The sequence below is a fragment of the Medicago sativa genome, chromosome 6, assembly GCF_051527215.1.
Source record: "Medicago sativa cultivar Bolivia chromosome 6, Bolivia_mono, whole genome shotgun sequence".
In the NCBI taxonomy this organism is placed as follows: Eukaryota; Viridiplantae; Streptophyta; class Magnoliopsida; order Fabales; family Fabaceae; genus Medicago; species Medicago sativa.
In genome coordinates this window covers 226,507-247,193 of record NC_140754.1, presented here as the reverse complement: position 1 = coordinate 247,193, position 20,687 = coordinate 226,507, and the positions used below count along the sequence as shown (strand labels likewise).

At 31.5% G+C, this 20,687-nt stretch overlaps 2 protein-coding genes and 1 long non-coding RNA gene across 3 annotated transcripts; all 3 read right to left on the bottom strand.

Annotated features, from left to right (window-relative positions):
* Positions 1-3,291: 3,291 nt before the first annotated feature.
* Positions 3,292-6,781, bottom strand: LOC146911801 (uncharacterized). Its single transcript, XR_015014628.1, has 4 exons — positions 6,634-6,781; positions 6,340-6,383; positions 6,151-6,223; positions 3,292-3,697 (listed from the first exon to the last, which is right to left on the bottom strand). It is a non-coding gene; the product is annotated as an uncharacterized LOC146911801 (long non-coding RNA).
* A 2,091-nt stretch (positions 6,782-8,872) lies between these two features.
* On the bottom strand, positions 8,873-12,484 carry LOC146911800 (protein DETOXIFICATION 9-like). Its single transcript, XM_085717883.1, has 7 exons — positions 12,173-12,484; positions 10,569-11,112; positions 10,404-10,490; positions 10,251-10,307; positions 9,905-10,143; positions 9,266-9,471; positions 8,873-9,144 (listed from the first exon to the last, which is right to left on the bottom strand). The coding sequence occupies exons 2-7, from the start codon at positions 10,931-10,933 to the stop codon at positions 9,076-9,078; spliced, it is 1,023 nt and encodes a 340-aa protein (XP_085574009.1). The 5' UTR covers positions 10,934-11,112; positions 12,173-12,484; the 3' UTR covers positions 8,873-9,075.
* A 5,606-nt stretch (positions 12,485-18,090) lies between these two features.
* Positions 18,091-20,364, bottom strand: LOC146911799 (F-box/kelch-repeat protein At3g23880-like). Its single transcript, XM_085717885.1, has 2 exons — positions 19,190-20,364; positions 18,091-18,811 (listed from the first exon to the last, which is right to left on the bottom strand). The coding sequence occupies exons 1-2, from the start codon at positions 19,958-19,960 to the stop codon at positions 18,800-18,802; spliced, it is 783 nt and encodes a 260-aa protein (XP_085574011.1). The 5' UTR covers positions 19,961-20,364; the 3' UTR covers positions 18,091-18,799.
* Positions 20,365-20,687: the final 323 nt, after the last annotated feature.

The window sequence follows — 20,687 nt, the reverse complement described above, 5'->3', positions numbered from 1 at the left end:
ATTTATAGGGACTAAAAACTTAATTAACCCTAAAATTTACCATATGACAATATAGAGAAATTCTTTCTTAATCACAAACACAAGTAAAAAGTGTTTAAACACACGTATAATTGAACAAAATTAAAGAGAAATGTTAGAATCATTATCCTTTTAACACTCTCTAACATTCACTCTTTATTGAACTTAAGTAAATTAATATAAATTCAGCATCTTACATATGAACCATTTTTAAAAGATGAAATTCATTTTCATTTGACCCAATCCAATAAAAGAAGTTCTAACACGACTCAAACCACAAATATATATCTCAAGTTACTAATAGGATTGGATTATGAAGACCCGTTGCCGACATATTATCTCTAAAATTAAATTTATAAATATCGTTTAAGCTTAGTGTCTAAGTTTCTTTCTAGATAGTACTAACATTATTAATTAGTTAAGGACACAACACAACAACAAGTCAACAACAACAACAACAATTCCCAGCCATAAGTCAGTCCATCGTGTTAGCAAGGACAAAAAATCTTTACTTCTAAATTATTGAGGTAAGGTTCTTACTTCTTACTATAGAAAGAAAATAATTAAGCATGAGTTACCCTCACAACCACAGGCACAATCCTCCACCACCAGGACCTCCGATGATGGGAAGAGGGCCACCACTTGGTCCAGGTCCACCACCACCACAACCACCTATGCCCCACTCTCACCACCCTCCACCTTCTCATGATCCTTTTGCTCCCCCACCACCTGTTTTCAACCATCCACCCCCTCCTCCAAATCCTTACGCTCCATCACCGCCACCACCAGTTGTCCACCACCATCATACACCACAGCCACCACTTCATGGTCATCCTGGTCCACCTCCACCACAGCCTGGTCATCCCGGTCCTCCACCGCCACGTCCTCCGTATTATTAAGTTTGTTTCCTATTTACTATATATTAATTATGATTATCTACTAGTATAAGTTGATCCTGTCATATATGTATTAATCATTATACTACATGTATTTATAATAACTATGGATAATGGATCTATTAGAATAAGTTTTTACTTATGTATGCATAATTTGAACTATCATTTGTAGATTCAATATTTGTATCAACTATTATTAAGTACCGTAATCACATCATTGTATGGATAATTATTTATGATTTTGCCCAGTTGGATAAACAGCTTATAGAATAAATGTTTCATGTTTGTAATGATAAGCTTTTATGTATAAGTTCATATAGGTTTAAACAAAAAAAAAAAAAAACTTATGTAAGATTGAATGTTACTCCTTGTCTTTTTTATGAATGGTGTTGGGACCCTGGAGAATGTCTTAAGAGGTTTAATTAAGGGGAGGGGTATGTTAGAGGGTGGCAGTACCTTGGTGTTTTTATTTTTAGCAGAAGCTTTGTTCTCTGCTGGGTGGTTTCTCTCTTGCTAGAGAGCTGCTGCTGCTGCTGCTTTGTTAGGGGTGCTGGTAGCGTGTTTTCAGTCTGGGCCTGATAGGCTTTTTGTGGGTTGCTGTTTTTTTGGGGCCTGTTTTTTGCTGTTAGGTTGTGCTGTTCGCCCCTCTGTTTTGGTGGTTTTGGTGTAGGGTGTTCCGCCTATATACGGCACCCTTTTACTTGTATTGTTGTTTGTGCTGGCTTTTGCGCTTCTTGTGCAGGCTTTGTGTTAATAAATTTTTCCGTTTCAAAAAAAAAGTTAACTATTTCTATAGCAAATGGTAAAATAAAATTATTTTTACATATAAGATATTTTCATTATTTCATAAGTTACTTTTGTAAGTTATCTCAAACAATCTCATAAAACTTATGTCCGTAGATTATTTCAAATAACTCAATTTAATATTTAAGCTAGTTCGATGATAATTGTAGAATAACTATCTACAATCTACTCTCTCCGTTCACTATTATAAGCAAAACTTAACTTTTTATATACATTGAATAATTAATGTATTCAGTCTATAATAAAGACTAGATACATTGATTATGTTGTATGTTTTAGATATTTCAAAAGTTATTTATATTTTATTCTAATTAATTTAATTTATTTTATTTGAAAATTAAATTTGTTGACATCCTCAATGTCATCACGTCTCTGTTTTGCCAAATTTGTGTAACTTCTTTTGAATTAATCTCCCTATTTAATAGGTGATATTGTTAAACTTAATTGGTTTTTTTCAATGTGCTTTTAAATGTGCTAAATGAAATTGATTTGGTGTACACATATGTGTAATTCTGTTGTGGAAAATCTGAAATGTGTGCTCAATCCTTGAAAACAATTTTCTCACACTAGACTTTTGACCCGTGCTATCGCACGGGTCTCTAATAATACTGGACAATGTATAGTGAAGTAATCCTTGACAAACGTTAGAATATAAATAAAGCAAGCACATCATATTTGAAATAAAAGTATTAGTATAACAAAACACATTAATAAGGATATCCAAAGTTTTTTTGTAATACGAACCAACTAAAGTACATTTTGGTATATTTCTTTATAGACCATATTTGATGTTACATTTGTATCATCACCCTCGTCATCATGAACCAATATCTTCAAGCCTTTCCTATTAGTAACTCTAGACATGGCAACGTATAGTTGCCCATGGGAGAAAATTGATTGAGGCAGATAGACTCCAACATGTTTAAGCGACTATCTTGACTTTTATTCATAGTCATAGCAAATGAAACAACCAATGGAAATTGTCTTCGTTGAAACTTGAATGAGATTCTTTTGTCTGATGGAGTCAATGATAACCTTGAAATGTAAACCTTTTGGAATTCCAGAAGCAACAATCGTGTTCAAAAATTCATGAGTATGCACATCAAACCCACACGACGCACGGGTCTGAGATCTTAAATTATTAGTATTTTTAATCAGACACGTGTAATGAAGTTGGGGGTTACATAGCTCAACTGATTTCAGTTAAGTAATAAGTAGTTGAATGTTTTACGTTCAAACCCGAACGAAGAAAAAAAATAATGTAAGAACTAACCGTTAATATGTATCATTTAAAAAAAAAAGACACGGTATTGAAGGAACACTATAAAGAAAAATGATTACCAGTTTAATACATACTTCAAATACATGTATTAAATACGCAAACTATCATGTATTTACCTAACAATTTGAAACTTCAAAAAAAAAAAATCTAACAATTTTTTTTTGGTAGTATCTAACAATTTGAAGCATTACTTTATTTTTCAAAAACTAAAAAGAAAAATTTCTGTCATATTATTGCTTGCTCATTTAATTAAGCCTATTAAGATCACATTTTATTTTAATAGATGATATATTTTAAAAAACGGGTACAAAGTCTTCAATACAAAACAACTCTAATAGAGTAACACCATTCAGTCAAGACTACACCAATTAAAGACTCCTCACTCCCCAAATCAAAAAAAAAAAAAAAAACATTGGTACAATACAAAACAAATAAAGTATAATCATTACATGTCTATGCCACATCAATTTTACAACGTGACACTAAGCAGCCATATCACTCAAACATCAGTAAGTACAAAACCAAGCCGAAATAGTAGTAAATGACAGAACCGTTGTTGCATTGCTCAAGAAGGCTGCACAACTTCATTATCAACACACCAAGAGGCATAACTGCAGCAAGGATTCAAGAGTGTGCCAGCGTATGACTTAAAACAACCTTTCATGCACAACTTCATGTTTTTCATATTTTTTCTTCACTGCACAATGAAACCAAAAGGTTACAAACTCCCTCAATAACTCAATTAGTAGAAACCAAGCCCTCTATACAAACTCATAATCAAGCTTACTCCAGATTTTCCTTTAAAAGGCACTATGGTCACACAGCCCACATTATGACAATTAATACAAAATCACTATGATCACAAAGATGAATTTGACAAAAAAGTGAGTCTATCATTAAACTACATGGCAGAACCCATATTTAATCTTGAGTATATAACAAAGACAAACAAATCATAAAGAAATGTATAAGATTCGTTTGCCCAACGACAACAAATTCATAATACTCTCATCTCATGTTAGGCCAAGGAATGTTTTCCCACCAAAACAATTAAAAGGGACACCGCATGGACATCAAAGTGTTGCATAAAAGTCTATCAACTTAAAAAGGCATACTAAAGAATCAACTGAAAAAAGGGTTGCCCTCACATTGAAAGGGAACAAACTATGCATACCATAGACTTTTTGAAGAAAAAACACGTAACTATAAGCCAAAATCACGGGGGATGAAACAATAAAATGCCAAAACAGATATATAAAATATATGTGATATGCCCCAGCCATTCAAGTATGAAATATATGTGATATGCCCCAGCCATTCAAGTATGAAAATATTAGTAAACTAACGTTTCCACTTCAACCACAAAAGGGATACCAAAGAAATTTTGCTTTCACTTCAACCATATTTATTTCAGAATTTTGCCCCAGCCATTCAACTATGAAAATATTAGTAAACTAACGTTTCCACTTAAACCAGAAAAGGGATACCAAAGAAATTTTGCTTTCACTTCAACCATATTTATTTCAGAATTTTTAGAAGGTAACTTGATTAGTATTAAAAGCTATCAACCGAAAGGGATACTAAACATATTTTATATATGCAAGGGACTATATACAACCAAACCCTTTTGGCATTCATTCAACATTCGCACACTTTCATAATGACCTCTAAACCCTTAACGATATGTGCGTTCATCATATATATATATATATATGATATATGGAAAGATAAAACAAACTCAATAATTAAAAAAAAAAATATAACAAAAGAGATTAATTGAATAGACTAAACAAAAGATGAAGGCCACTACACATATCATATAAAATAATTAGAGTAGATATGAGAGAAGCAAGGTGATACTAAATGCATTTCAAAGTCACTTGCTTGCATAACTGGGAAAATAATTCAAAATCAAGTTTGAAATCTCTAATCCTTACTATGAACATTTTCTTTTTATATTTTGAGTAATATATGCTAAGGGAACCTTTACTAACTATAAGCTTTAGGGCTCAACTTGAAGCAACCTTAATAAATTTATTTTAGAAACAAAATGAATTGGCTAAAAAATCAATGTCAAACGAAACTGCAGCAGGACAACAAAACAGCCTCAACAATGAACCTGAATTGATAACCCTGCAAAACAAAACTACAGCAGCACAAACACAGATGGAAAACAAATCCAAGCAGACGATAAAAGAATTGAAACAAACTTGCAGCCGAAACAGAAAAGTACAAAAATGCATCAGCCCTCAAACAAACAGTAGTTGCTCCAAAACCCTGAACTAAACTCAACTCCTTCCCATATTCTTATTATAATCCTTACTGATGAACATTTTCTTTTATATTTTGAGTAATTAATATATGCTATCTGAACCTTTACTAACTATAAGCTTTAGGGCTCAACTTGAAGCAACCTTATTAAATATATTTTAAAAACAAAAAGAATAGACCGCAAAAATGCAATGCACCATCCCATATCATTGTTGTTCTAAGCTAAAAAACAATTATGAAACAACTGATAAAACCTCTTTTTAGTAATTGTTTTCTTCATTGATATACGTCTTATTCCTCTTTTACCGGTGCATCCACATTATGCTGTCAAAAAAAAATTAGCACCAAATGTAATTTTTAGAATTTTTTAGAAGAAAAGAAAGGAACAATAAACCTTCAATTGGTGCCGCCGCCGGCCGCTTTGAGCACTTCGAAAGAGAAAAACAGAGGAAGGAATAAAAGAATTATAGTGTTTTTCCAACAATCTTGACGGATGAGATCAGTGCCAAATTTGATACAACATTTGGCGACGTTGATTCAACAGTGGAGAGAAGTTATAAAGAACAAACAATAAACAAACTAAGGACATATTAGAGATTGTCTGAGGCATGATTCCAAAACACACAAATCAAAGCATTATATCACTGCAGCCAAAACACACAAATCACAATATAAGCCAAATTATAGGTGACAGTTCATAAAAGCATTATATCAAACAGATGGGGGAGGCAAAAGTAAGTGGAAAAACTGATTCACAAAGCCTACAATATAAGAAACAGATGCACACTCCAGTTTGGTTTTGTTTAACTTCGGATAATAACAATTGAAAGCATAATATGTTTTTTAAGATGTAAATAAATCATATTAATAGGTGCATACCATCAATTTTCTGCAAGATTTTCTTGACTTTATGGTTGCATCCATCCCATATGTTCGCTTTAAGCACAAATTTCTGCATACACAATAAGAATAAGATTAAGTTTAATTTCATTGTTCAAAAAATGAAAAATAAACTGAAATGGGACAAAAGCAAAAATAAAAGAACCATGGAGAATGTGATGGAATTACCTGTATCTTCGGAGTTAAGTTTGTAACTTGTCATAAATGAAGATCTGGGCAAAAGAAAAAAGAGTGATTTAGATATGAGCAGAAGAGAATAAATGAGGAAAAAAAAGGTCTCTGGGTATATAAAATCAAACTCAAAATCAAATTTTTACTAAACTATCAAAAGATCATGTTTATCCCCTCAAAACCCCTGAAAACAGAATCAAAAAATGAAATTCGAGCCATATAGTGTAGCGTGCGACCACGAAAATAAAGTGAATCGATTAATTAAAGGAAAGAGTATATGAACTAAGATACCTGAGATCGATTGAAGAAGCATATGAGAGCAGTGGGGGCGAGAGAGAAGAAAACATGCATAACAGAGAGAGAGAGATGTGGTTATTCTCATAATTTGGTTTCTATTCTGTTGTTCGCGGCTTTTTTTTCTCTTCATTTGTTACTATAGCTGTTTCGTAATTAAGGTTTAAGTTAGGGTTAAAACAGGAATTTTATTCTCTAGGGTTTAGGTTTAATTAGGGCTAAAATGATGGCTTGGGGCAACTTTTATATATAGTATGATTTAATGAATATATTATATTGCCTTTATGGAGGAGAAACGGTTATCCAACATAAAAATATTTTTCTTTCTATATGATATCATAAAAATTTGCATTCACGGACACACAGAAAGAAAAAAAATACTTTGCTCTTCCTTTCTCCCTTCTATTTTCTTACAAAAATACTAAGTGCATGAGTCATTGAGTGTGTGTATTTCTCGTGTCTTGATAGCCTCGGTATGATTACCGCCGAGAGGAACCTGTTGTATTCTGGGGGAGTTGCGCAATTATGCTTATAATTCCTTAGTCCAGTGACATTGTCACGCCTCAGGTTTTACCTTTTGTTTTATTGTTTTGCAGGTTGTTATCCTTCAGTCATCCGCGAACAACAGATTATTCAATGTACCTAGAAAGTGGAGTTTTGATTGTAATAGTAACCGGAGGGAGTACATGTCTTTCTCAATAGCAAGTAGTATGGTACTTCGAGGAAAAGCAATATTCCGATTTTCCTCGATTTCGTCTAACATCATTTATTATGCGGCTTCCACGTGATCAACATGTGGAGGTGCAACTCCAACCGCGCCTCGAGATACATGAAGAGACACGTAAGAAACAACAATGGTTTTATAGGTACAAGGTTGGTTGTAGTATAGTAACTTCATTTATATATCACTACACTAGCGAAAAGACAGGCACTCCGCTTTTTCTACTGCGCTAAAATTTGAAAATTATGAACTATGTATTTTTTATGAAATTTTGATTTTGATTAAAACTAAAAATATAAATGTTTGTTGCTTTCTAGTTGTAACAAATCAAATTAAACATCTTGTCAAAAAAAAAAAAAACAAATCAAATTAAACATGATTATTCATTTCAATAACACCAACAACAATCTTTATTATAGAAAAAGTTGTTTAAAAGTATAATTGGGATAATAAAAAATTAAGTATAAATATACTCATTTAGTTTGTTACGCTTTTTAAATGATAATATATATGTTACACAATAAAAATATGTTACACGCTAAAAAAAAAAATAATGTATGTCCCTTATTAGTAGTATATAATCTATATTATACTATATGTAAAGAAAATAATATATTTCGCCTCTTTTGAACTGTCTTTTTTTTTCTTTTTAAAAGTACCCTCAACTTTCAATACAAATAACACATATAATAAATAGATAAGAGTAAATTCAAATATTAATTCAAATAAAAATTTAACAAACTAGATTAGTATATCTATACTTACTTTTTTTATTATCTCATTATACCCTTAAACAATTTTTTTATATAATAAAGATTGTTGTTGGTGTCATAAAAAGAATTTAGATTATTATTTTTTTTTGTTATATTATTGGTGTTATTGAAATAGATAATCATGGTTAGTTTGATTTATTATAACTTGAAAGCAACAAACATTTATATTTTTAGTTTTAATCAAAATCAAATTTTTGTAAAAAAACACTGTTTATAACTTGAAATGCAATTCTCAATTCTGTCATATTCAAATATTAATTCGTGTCATGATTATTTTTCAAATTGTGCCACAATTTTTCCAACAACATCTATCTTTTTTATTTTCAAAAATCACCAAATTATGTCACGGTTTCTCTAAGTCGCGCCACGATTTTTTCAGGAACACAAACATCAATTTTTAGTCAAAAGTCAACAAAAAAACATATAATGATGATGATAAAAACATCTAGATCGTTCCATATCATTCTATTTCATATCTGTGATATCAATCATTCTCTTTAAATAGGAATATTCTCCCTTTAATTTTCAATAATCAACTATAATTATATTAAATTTTACCTTATCTATCCATTGAATTATTTTATTGTAATCAATTCAATCACTATTTATAGGAAAGACCAGATGTAACAAAGGGTGTGGATTGTTTATATATATATATATATATATATATATATATATATATATCATCATAAGCCATGGGCACACGACAAATCTGTCTTGATTAATGTAGTACCAAAGCATGTGCTCTCAAAATTTGTAGGATCAGATTTCTCATACAAATACAAATCCAGTACAAAAATCACATGTACAACCAAAATATGTCTAGATGTTAGTTCATGAAAAATTAAAAAACACTTCAACAACCATACAACAGCTGTATAAGCAAAATTATGAAAAGCACTCTCAATTCTCTATTTTTCCTATCATGATTAATTTCTTTGTTTTTCATGCCACCACCAATGTGTTGTTAGTTTTTATTGACTGGTCAATTATCCTCTCCCTTGCTTTTGTTGCCTGCAATGCAATCAATCACATGCAAAAGTTGCCTCAATTGTTGCAAAAAAACAAATGTGGTTGAAAAGAAAAAAGTGCACAATTTGGAAAAAGTTTTATGTATTTGTATAAGAAAACAAACCTCTTTCTGCCAATCAGTTAATGCAGTTACAATAGATAGTATAATGACATTTAAAACAGATCCTGATAGAGTTCCCATCCACAATCCCTTCGCATTTAATTTTAGATGAAAACCTAATAACAAACCAATAGGAATTCCCACAATATAGTAAGCTCCAAGGTTCACATAAGCCCCCATTTCTTGAAATCCACCTCCTCTAGCAACCCCTGCAGTTCACATTCATTATATAAGTAACAAATATAACTATAATGTTTTTAGAATGAAGATATTTGTAGTCGATGAATCGAGATTAGACGGTCCAAAATATACATTAAAATCTAGATCGTCTGATCTCGATCCAACAGTCACTGACATCCCTAAAAACGTGAATGTGTACTGTTGATTTCTAACTGCAACAAAATCTAAATCCCTCAGAAAGTAAATGAAAATTTGTCTCATTAATCCCTATTGTTATATTCACACAACTTTAGAGACTAACATGAAAGATTTTCATATATCCTAATGACTATATATTAGAGCAGATTTCATATAGTTTAGAAACTAAGAAAATGTAATACTTGAGAGATCACTACTTGAGAGATTAGTCTAATAATTAAGCAAAAAGACTAGCTTATTAATAACATAAAAGATAAAACTGACCTGAAAGAGCTCCAATTAGACTATCAGCACTAACAGAAACACAAAGAAGAGGAACCATATCCGCAATGTAATTCACAACTTGTTCATCATTGCTATAAGCATATCCTAAAATATTTCTAAAGCAAAGGAAGAAAGTGCTGACAATAATTGCCTCAGCAATTCCAATAATCACAACCACTCTAACAGCTCCCTTAGCTGTCTTTGGATTTCCTGCTCCTAATTCATTTGAAACACGAGTACTGCAAAAACAACACAAACATCATGACATGGGGGATATCAAAAACAGAAGATCTTGCAATATCACATGATATTATTGTTAGGATTATGTGTATGGACCAAACCAAACCTTGCAGAAGCTCCAATTGCATATGGAATGAAGAAGTGCAATGAGGTAGTGTTCAAGCTGCAAGAGTTAATTTAGATTAAATTAGAAAGAAGATCACATTGCATAGTTCACCCTTAGGACAATGCATTATAAATTGAAATTGATTAGACTCACCAGACAGAAAGAACCGAGGTTTCAAGTTGAGGATTAGGTAAAAGCCCGGCAATTAAAATAAGAATCTCAAAGGACCACCATTCAAAACTACACAATATTGTATGAAAATTGAAATTAGTAGAAGAAAATTAAAATGAAATGAAGCAGCATTGTTTTATAATTTACCAAAACATGAGTCCAGAAGGAATAGCATATTTGCAGAACTCTGGTAGGTTATGTAAAGCATGAGTAGAAAACACAATCTTGGTTTTTTGACATGATGGAGAGTACTTAATATAAACCCAAAGCCATATCACATTCAACCAATAAGAAATTCCAATAGCTAAAGCAGCTCCAATGTGTCCTAATCCCAACTTAAAAACCAGAATCCAACAAATAGGAATGTGCAAAAATAGAGCAGATACTGAGCTAAAAACCATGGGAAAGATCATTCCCTGAGTCTGGAAATAGCGAATCAACGCTTGAAGAAGTGCATAGCCAAATAGAGCGGGAATGAGGTATATGCAGTACTCGCGAGCTACATGAGACATTCCAGGGTCTTGACTAAAAACAGTAGTATTTTATCTGTGAATATCCACACAAGAGATATTGGGAAACAAACTACAGTTAGAGTTAATATTGCACAGCAAGTGTAGTTTCCAAGTTTTCCATACTCCTCTGCACCAAAGGTTTGTCCACATAGTGTTTCCAATGCACCAGCCATTCCCAACTACAATGCAAACAAGAAACACATAATAAGCATAAGCATTATATTTATACTATGAAGCACAGATGACACACACACCAGACACGACATTGATACTAAAACATCAGTCACAATTTGAAAAAAAAAAATTAGTAGTTAGATTAAATTCATTAAATAAGGTATAAATATTTAGACGAGGAAAAAGAACTATGTCAAGTGACATTATGACTGTGAAATGTGGACCCTCAAAAAAATGAATATACAAAAGGGACATTAAGGGGTTTGAATGGTGGAGATAATTCATTCCCTAAAACTTGAGCCGTTAGATCGTTGAGATGTACAAATACAGAAAATTTAGGATTCTCCAAATGAATGGTATACAAATCCTTATTTCAACTCTGCGTGTAGGATCTTGTCACACAACAGGACATCATCAATTCATCATCAATGAGAAAATAAGTGTTGTCAACCAACCATACCCAACTACTCTATAGTCTTCACCATTTATATACAACCCTCATAATTTTCTAGGAGAATTCAGTACTACTTGACAAAAAATAAATCCAAATTAGTCCTCATATTTTCATTTTGGAGACAAATTAGTCCCTCTAATACAACGATTTATGGACTAATTTGTCTCGAATATGAAAATGTCATACTAATTTGTGTTTATTTATTGTTAGAGATTGAATTCACCCACAAGAAAATTGAGAATGATCAAGTTGTATCTTCACTCATTATATTCAATAGGATACTATGCTATTTTTCTACTGTACAAGAATCAAATAGATAGTTGTCACTCTTTGATCTTGTTAGGATTGCATTATATACCTTTCACATGAGATCCTGTTTATTACTGTTACAAAGTACTAATCAAACATTTTGGATTATGTTCCTAATCCAAACAAAAATCAGAAGAAGAAAAATAGGCTTCAAACAAATAAAAACAAAATACAAAGCTTAGAGATGCAAACTAGTTGGATTGATAGTTGAATCCAAGAAAAACAAGAAAAGGAAAGAGAGAGAGAGAGAGAGAGAGAGAGAGAGAGAGAGAGAGAGAGAGAGAGAGAGAAGTAGAACATACAAGGACACTAAAGCCAGTAACTTCAGCAAAAGACATGGCAATGGAAACACCAGAGAATGAAACAAGTATACCAAGATGTCCCACCATCATAAGAGAAACCACTTGAAGAAGATATTGTGAAACTGTTACAGCTACCATTGGAGCTGCCATGAAACTCACCTTCTTCAACTCTTGAATGAATGTATTCTCAATCTCAACTCTTCCATCACTTCCATGGTCATCACTCTTTCTTAGCAATGGTGTTGCCACCTCCTTACTCATCTCTCTAGAGTTTTTCATTGTTCATTCATTCAATAAATGTGATCACTATATGATATGAGAGAAATATATTTATATTTATATATAAGTAGAAGAGTTGTTTCTTTTCTTCTTCTACCTACATGGAAAGTGTGGTTAATGTTAATATTTATGGTCAAAAACCAAGTTGCAAATTAATAATAAATAAACAAATTAACAATGATAATTTTATTTTAAAATTGTGCTTCTACACACAGAATGAGGATGACAGAATTGAAGAGTGTGTTTGTTAGTTAGTGGTAATATTCAATTAATCACGTACCATGTACATACATGAAAAATGTATATTATATCATTGTCCTCGACAATAATAATATGTGTATACTTCATATTTTCTAACATTCAATTCATTCAACATTTTATTTTTTTTTCATCTCTCATTCTATCATATTATCGGCTTAATATGTGTTCGATTTCTTATTTACACCTAGAGACTCACGTTTAATCATCATTTCAAACGTACTTTTACCGCAAAATTCAAACTCTTCAAATTTTGTAGCTGCGCTTTTTATGTTAGGAAAAAGTTCAGATACAGATCCAAACGAGCTCCTTTAAAATTATTTTGATCTCTTTCTCTCCCGGGATGTATACACCTCGAGACAGTTTCCTTAAATAACTGGTGCAATTATAGAATTATATATATTTAATTTGTTACATATTTTATGTAAGATCCACGTGGTGTATCATAAGATTGCATGAGGTGGAAATCTAAATATAGTAATAATTAAATAATGTGCAAATGGAAAGGCTGGTATTGAGTTCTTTTGTTTTGACTCGGGTTAGTATTCAGTCAACATCAGACCAAATGTCGAAAACGTTCCCCCGCATGCATCATAAAGTTTTCTTTTTATACTACTTTTTAATTAAATATAAATATACTATCTCCGATCTTATTTATAAAATAAATTTGGGTCAACAAAAATTGATGCATTTAATTAAAATTTTAGTCTAAATACATGAACTTTTGTTGACCTAAGTATTCATTAACAAGAGTTTGAATTTTTTTTTTTTTGGTGCATAGAGTTTGAATATTTTATAGAGTAAATAATCAATCTGTTTAAAAAGGATGAAACATTCAATGGGCTATAAGTAAATTTGGTCATATGGAAATTAGTTCCAAATTCCGCATAAATTTAAATAATTTAGGATAAAAGTAAGAATATTATAGTAGGAATATGCTATACTGGTTTAAAAAGGATACGATTTCTGAAGGATAAGATTTCAATTCAATCAATAGTTAATACGATTTCTTATCTCAATGAACTTGGTCATACCAAGTGCAGTGGTTGAGTTTGGTAAATCGGAGCAATTGAGTTTCAAACCTAACTGAAAAAACAAATCATGGAGAATGATAACCGGTGCCCAAGTGCAATGGTTAAGCATGCAAAACAGGTAAGTTTTCATGAAAAAGTTGTGTATCTAAAGTAACATCTTATATTTCCAAAATAAAATTTCTATTTGTAAATTTCTTAACCATTGCTATGAGGGTACTGGTTAGTAAGACTCATAAATCATAATTTACTTACTTTTATTTTTAGATGATACTTTAAATTATTAACACTATCTTTCTCGCAAAATCAAAAGGTTTGATCATAACACAAATGATTTGTTTGTAATTACTTAAGAATTTGGTCTAATCATTTTCAAAAGTTTGACATGTTAGACTCGGGCTGTTTGGATTAACTTAGGTTTAAGTTTATTTAAAATAGTTTATGTAAATAAATAAGCTATGTTAATTTATAAGTTTTTATTAACAAAAATTGTACCATCTTAAATTATTTTTACATAAACTACATTCAAAAACTTATAAATAATACTTCAAAGTTTATTTATTATATATATAAGTTCGTAAATTAGTTAATTCAAATGGGGCCTTAAGGAAAGTTTAAGAAAAGATAGTAAGAGGAAAGAATGATAAAGGAATGAAAATGAGTAGAAAGGGAGATGATTATTTTAGTTGTTTGATATAAGTGAAAGTGATAAGAAAGTAAAAGGAAAGAAAGATATATAATTATTAGTTTACATAAATACCCTTGTATTAATATGGACATATATATTGACCATTATATTTATGTATAAATATATAGTGATAAAAGTTGATGATGTATATCCATAAAAAATTACCATAGATTTTTTTTGGAACAATACTCGCACAAAAAATGGAACATTATATTTAAAAAATAGAATATAATTGAAGAAAAAAAAAAAAAAAAAAGAGGATGCACTGTTTTAGAAAATTAATTCTTGATAAGTGAGGTTGTTTTTGTCATTTTACCATGTTAGATGCCCAAAGCATGCTTTCTTCGTGCTTTCTTCACAATTTGAGAAGGAAAGGTTTCAGATGTGGGACCCACCAAAAAATGTTCTTTCCTTGCTCTCTCTTGTGCAACCAAAGGATGGAAAGGTTGTTAAAATCTGTGATTCCATCCTTGATGCTTTCTTTCCTTAGGGAATCAACTGTTCCAAACAGACCCTAAAAGTTGATATTATGTGAGAATATCATGATAGCATCCTAATTGGTTAATTGATTATCAATTGATTTTCAACTGTGGGTGTAGATCCACTCTCACAACTACATATCAAATCAAATAAATAATAAGGCTTATCTGCTTAGTAGAAAGAAGAGAAATTATATTTGTACAGAACATTTTATAACAATTTTTGTGACAATTTTCTCTCTCATACTCACATTATATTTTTACTTTATCTTTCTATTACTTTATTTTTCATGTTAATTACTTTTCTTTGTAAAAACATGGTTGTCTATTTGATTGTCATACAAATAGATTTTCAAATAGAGTGATCTTAATTAAACTTGACATCACTCTATTTAATTTAATTACTCTTGTCATTATTTATTTATTTTTGAAATAAAACTCCTGTCATTATTTATTAAAATCGTGACATCAATAATATTCAAGAGTGTGTTTTTACTAGTGGTATAGTTAAACCAATCACATGTAGTGCACATGAAAATGTAGTAATTTCTATTTTAAATCATCTCATTTTATAGATTATATTTAATTATTTCTATTTAAATTATTGACGCCCACAATATTCAAGAGTGTGTCGTTGCTGTCCTTAAAATAAAATAAAAGTCCTCGTGAGCTTAACTCAGTTGGTTGGGACAATGCATAAAATATGTAAGGTTTGAGGTTCAAACCCCGGCCACTACCAAAAAAAAAAAAGTGTGTTGTTTTTTTTTTTTTAGCAAGAAAAAAAAAGTGTGTTGTTAGGAGTGATTCGTATTTTAAATCATCTCATTTATAGATTTTTATTTAATTATTTACATTTATTTTTTAACTGAGCACATTGTTGGTATCTTAAGAGTTTTGACGAGCATCCTTCATCCAACCATTTATTAATGTTATACATCCTCCGGTCACTATTATAAGCAAAAATCTACATTTTAGATTCATTCATTTAATGATGCACATGGTCTTTATTATAAACCACATACATCATTAAATGAATGAACTTAAAATGTAGATTTTTGCTTATATTAGTGACCAGAGGGTGTATGATTTATTATGTTCAACTATGTTTACCTACGGATGCTTGTATCCAACGATATTTCGTTTACCAAAAAAAAAATTCTATTTATATTACTTGGTATGATCCACGAGGTGTGTCATAAAGACTGCATGATAACATGATAACATAGAAAATCCTTGTACCAAAAAAAAAAAAACGTAGATAGAAAATCCCAATAGGAGATAACAAATGATATTTGAACAATTATTTTGTGAAAACTTTTGTGATAATTTTCTCTCTCATACTTATTTTCTCTCATCATTGTTTTAATTTTTGTGTCAATCTTTACATTTTTTTGTATATTTTGGTTGTTCAATAAGTTGTCTCAAAAGTGATTGTTCAAATAACATTTCTCAAAGAAAATTAGAAGGAAAAAAGTTCTCGTGCATAACTTAGTTGGAAGGAACATTATTATATATGCAAGGGTCGAAATTTGAATTCAAATTCTTCACTTATTTATCTTTAAGATGTGAAATTCTGACTACTAGTCTATTTGAGAGGAAAAAATCCGTAAAAAACCAACAATATTTTAGTATTTGTATTTCCTCCTTTATCGAGTATAGAATTTTGAACCTCCAATCCAGATAGCATTTGGATGACATTGTGGTTGATGACATTAGTGATATTGACAAACCACAAGTACAAAAAAACCTTATGAAAGAGAGAGAAGAAAGCCACATGTGACATTGTGGTTTGTCAATGTCACCAACCACAATGTCAGCCAAGTGCTACCCTCTCCAATCCTTTAAGACTTCCATCATACTGGTTGAAATGTCTAACCCCCTAATTTTTCTTTATACTTTTCAACATATTTTGATTAATATTAAGTAATAAATATTTTTAAGAGCGAAAATATGAGATTTAATTTTACGTATCGGTTTCATGGTCATACAATAATTTTATTTTAAAATAAAAAAAAGTAAGAATTACGTACCCAAAAAAAAAAGGTAAGAATTAAGGATTTATTAGATTAAGAATATTAAATGTGTTTTAATTTCAACCAATACTTAATACTACTACTATAGTTTAATCTAAAGGGTAATAGTTCTCATCTCATAACCAAGTAATTAAGTTTAACAAAGTTTAAGGTGAAATTAAGAGTTAATATATGTCTGCTTCTGAAATATTGGTGATTTCTAGTTTCCTCTTTAACAAAAAAAAAAATAAAAATAGATTCCAAACAATGAAGAGAACTTTGTACAAATATGCTAATATGGCCTCATTAATTTCATTTACAGCAATGTTAATCATATAGTTCTCAAATACTCCAAACAATGTAAAAGAACTTTCCCTTCTTTTGACTAACTTTCAGATCTCTATAACTTGTTATGCAAACAAATTGTTACCACTGATAAAGAGAATCCTTAGCTCCATTATTCATTGGTTGCACAACTATATGTCAAATTATTATTTAAATTACATTTCAGCGCCAACACTTCAAATTGAAGATGTATCTAATGTGCGACACATGTAGGGTGTTAGATACAACCACAACACAGATGCATTTAGTTATTCAATATCTGCTATTTTCTAGATACAACCACAACACATATGCATTTAGTTATTCAATATCTGCTATTTTCTCAAATTATCATGTGTAGGTGTCAGTGTTGTCACTGACATAGAGAATCATCAACCCAAAACATTTATAATTATAATCTATTTTTGTGACAACTTAACCATAATGGCACATTTTCTTCATACCCTTTTTCATGCACCTGAACCCTGCAACAACCAATTTAAGACAAACAGATAAAGGTCTTGACAAATAGTACTCAGATTAAGATGCGACAAATAGTACTCAGATTAAGATGCTTAAGTTTGACCAAGAATTAAAATGTTTCAATTCTCTTGATCACAAAGTTTAAAAAAATGTAACAAATCTAATTAGTTATAAAAGAGTTTTAACATCTCTATCCTCTAATAGTAGAAGACCATGTCAAAGTGAGTGCATAGTTTGAATTTGAATACAAAGCAGAAGAAGCAGAAGCAGAATAACTATCCATCCTCTATGAAAAGCACATAACCATCCATCTCACGGTTCAAAACTATATTCAAACACATAACAAATTTTAATTAGATCCTTATTATAAAGTGAGAAAATAGTGTATTATTTCATGTGTAATCAATGCATACAAGTGCTGTACAGAATGTAACTATGAGATAGCAAGCAGCAGATCAAATGTAAACTACACTAAGCTATGCTTATTAAGGGTAACTTGTACTCTAAGCTAAATCAGTCAACTGTATTGTTGACTTCATTATTCTGATCTGGTAATAATCCTATTTATTTTTTATGATTTGAGCACAAATTACAATTCAAACACAAATGAAGCAAAGTAAGAACCTAGTATAAAGCACCGCAATCATGAACAAAGACAGATTATAGTTGGTACCATGTGAGGGCTTGACCACCCATCCATTGCACAACTTCTGCCATATGTTCTTCTTCCTCTTCTTCACATACAGGCACCCATCAGCATCCTTTCCTTCAAAGATTGGTATTGCTAATCGTAACTCTTTCAGTTCTCTTCTCCAATCTCTCAACTCATTCCTTCAGCAATTCATAGAAAATATACATCACTGTTGTTGAATTTTGAACTGCATATGCCTTCATCAAGATGTCCACCCACAGAGCTCAAAAAGAGCTATGATACCAATTGCTAGAACCAACCGGGGTATTATTTTTGAAAATGGAGAAGATGGACAATGAAGAAAAGTAAAAATCCTCAAAGTGTATCGTAATTTTGATGTTAACATCCCAATCAAAACCAATGGCACTAATGATTCATCCAACTACGACAACATCTGCAAATTATTTTCACTTCATAAAAAAAATTAGAACAAAAAGAATAATCATCGAGCAAAATATTTAATAATTTTAATCTGTCAGTCTTTGTGACTTAAGACAGAGGTCACTAGACATAAAGTTATCACATTGACCATTAGTTAATGAACATTGAACCAACATAAAATAAATGACATAATAAACGGAAACACCACAGGAGGAGAATCTTTGAGAGCCAGCATAGCAAAGCATGTAGGTCAAGGTGATATGAGACTCTCAACATAGACATCACAGTTGAAGGAACTCTCATTATAGACATTTGAGTCGAAGGAAATACATGGGAGGCCTTGAATCTTGGGATTCTTTACCGCACCAGTCTTGTAATTGTAAACATATACCTTATTGTGGAAGTCCACAAACACTTGGTGGTCCTCCTCAGAAATATAAAGCTGAGTAATGCAGATGCCATCAAGACCAAGGAATTCGGCGAATGGAAGAGTGAACAATTTAGTCCAAGAATCTTTATTTCCATAATCGTTCATACGCCAAATATCCAAAAAAAAATTGGTGTGAGCAAGGACGCATAGGCAATCCCTAGAAACCCCCAAGCTGAAGTTATGCAGAGGTAGACCATAATCGGGCTGGGAAATCTCCCGATACGACTCATTTCCTAAATGAAGAGAAAGAATGTGCCATGACCATGAAGAGTGGTCATCTGGATCTTGTGTTTCTAGGAAATGGTTATTTTGATCTTCAATGGCCCAATGAACGCTGCCACATACAAATTTCCCAACATTCCCTTCGGGTATACCCATGAGTTGAGAAGGGAAGTCTGGAATCCTTCTCCAAGAGTTGGTGCCTAAAGTGTGAACCTTAACTTGAGTTTTGTAAACGTTATGAATTCCACGAGGTTGATAGCTAGAAACAGCAACTACCTTGTAAGTATGGGTAAATTGATCATCATGCCCAATGGTGTATGCAATTTCTATACTTGGATTCTCGAAATCCAAAGGTGGCAATATATTGAATTTGGTGGTACAAGGGTTCCATAGTAGCGGATCACCACATTTGAATTTGTCATCGATGGTTTGAAGACAGATGATGCCATCGCAAGAGTCAGTTATGATAGCACGAATGTTAGAAGGATTTAGAGGAAAGTTGAGCTTCATATCCGGGACAATGGTTGTTGAGTTGTTAAAAACAGAAGTAAGTCGGGAATCAAGGAGAAAGAAGTTCCCTTCTGAAAAGAAAGCTCACGGGCTTATGAGGAGGTTGTGGTGGCGGTGGTGGATCTTTGACAAGCGAAGGTGATCATTGGCGAATTTGGGATCGGAAATAAAGGAATTAAAGGGCATGGAGACACACTTGAGTGTCAAGAGTGACTTGATAGGGATCCTGTACAGAATTTCTAACTCCAGATCGAGAGATAGCAGAGCAAACAGGCCGAGGGGGTTTGACAACTTTTGTTTTCTTACGGTGACCGAGGAGGTATCCGACATGGTTGTTTGTGGCCGCTGCTGCAACTGATGAATCAATATCTGTCAAAAAATCAACAACAACTGGATAAAACAGACTAGATGTAACAAACTAGATGAATATATTTATACTTACTTTATCATTATTTCAATTATATTTTTCTGTTGATGTCATTAAAAAAAATTTAGATTATATTTTTTTGTTATATTGTTAGTGTCATTGAAATAAATAATCATGATTAGTTTGATTTGTTATAACTTAAAAACAACAAACATTTATAATTTTACTTTCAATCCAAATCAAAATTCCATAAAAAAACAACATTAATAATTTTCAAACGTTAACGTAATAAAAAGAGCGGAAAGACGGACACACGAGTGCCCGTCTTTTCGCTAATAAACACAGGGTTAGTTGTATTAG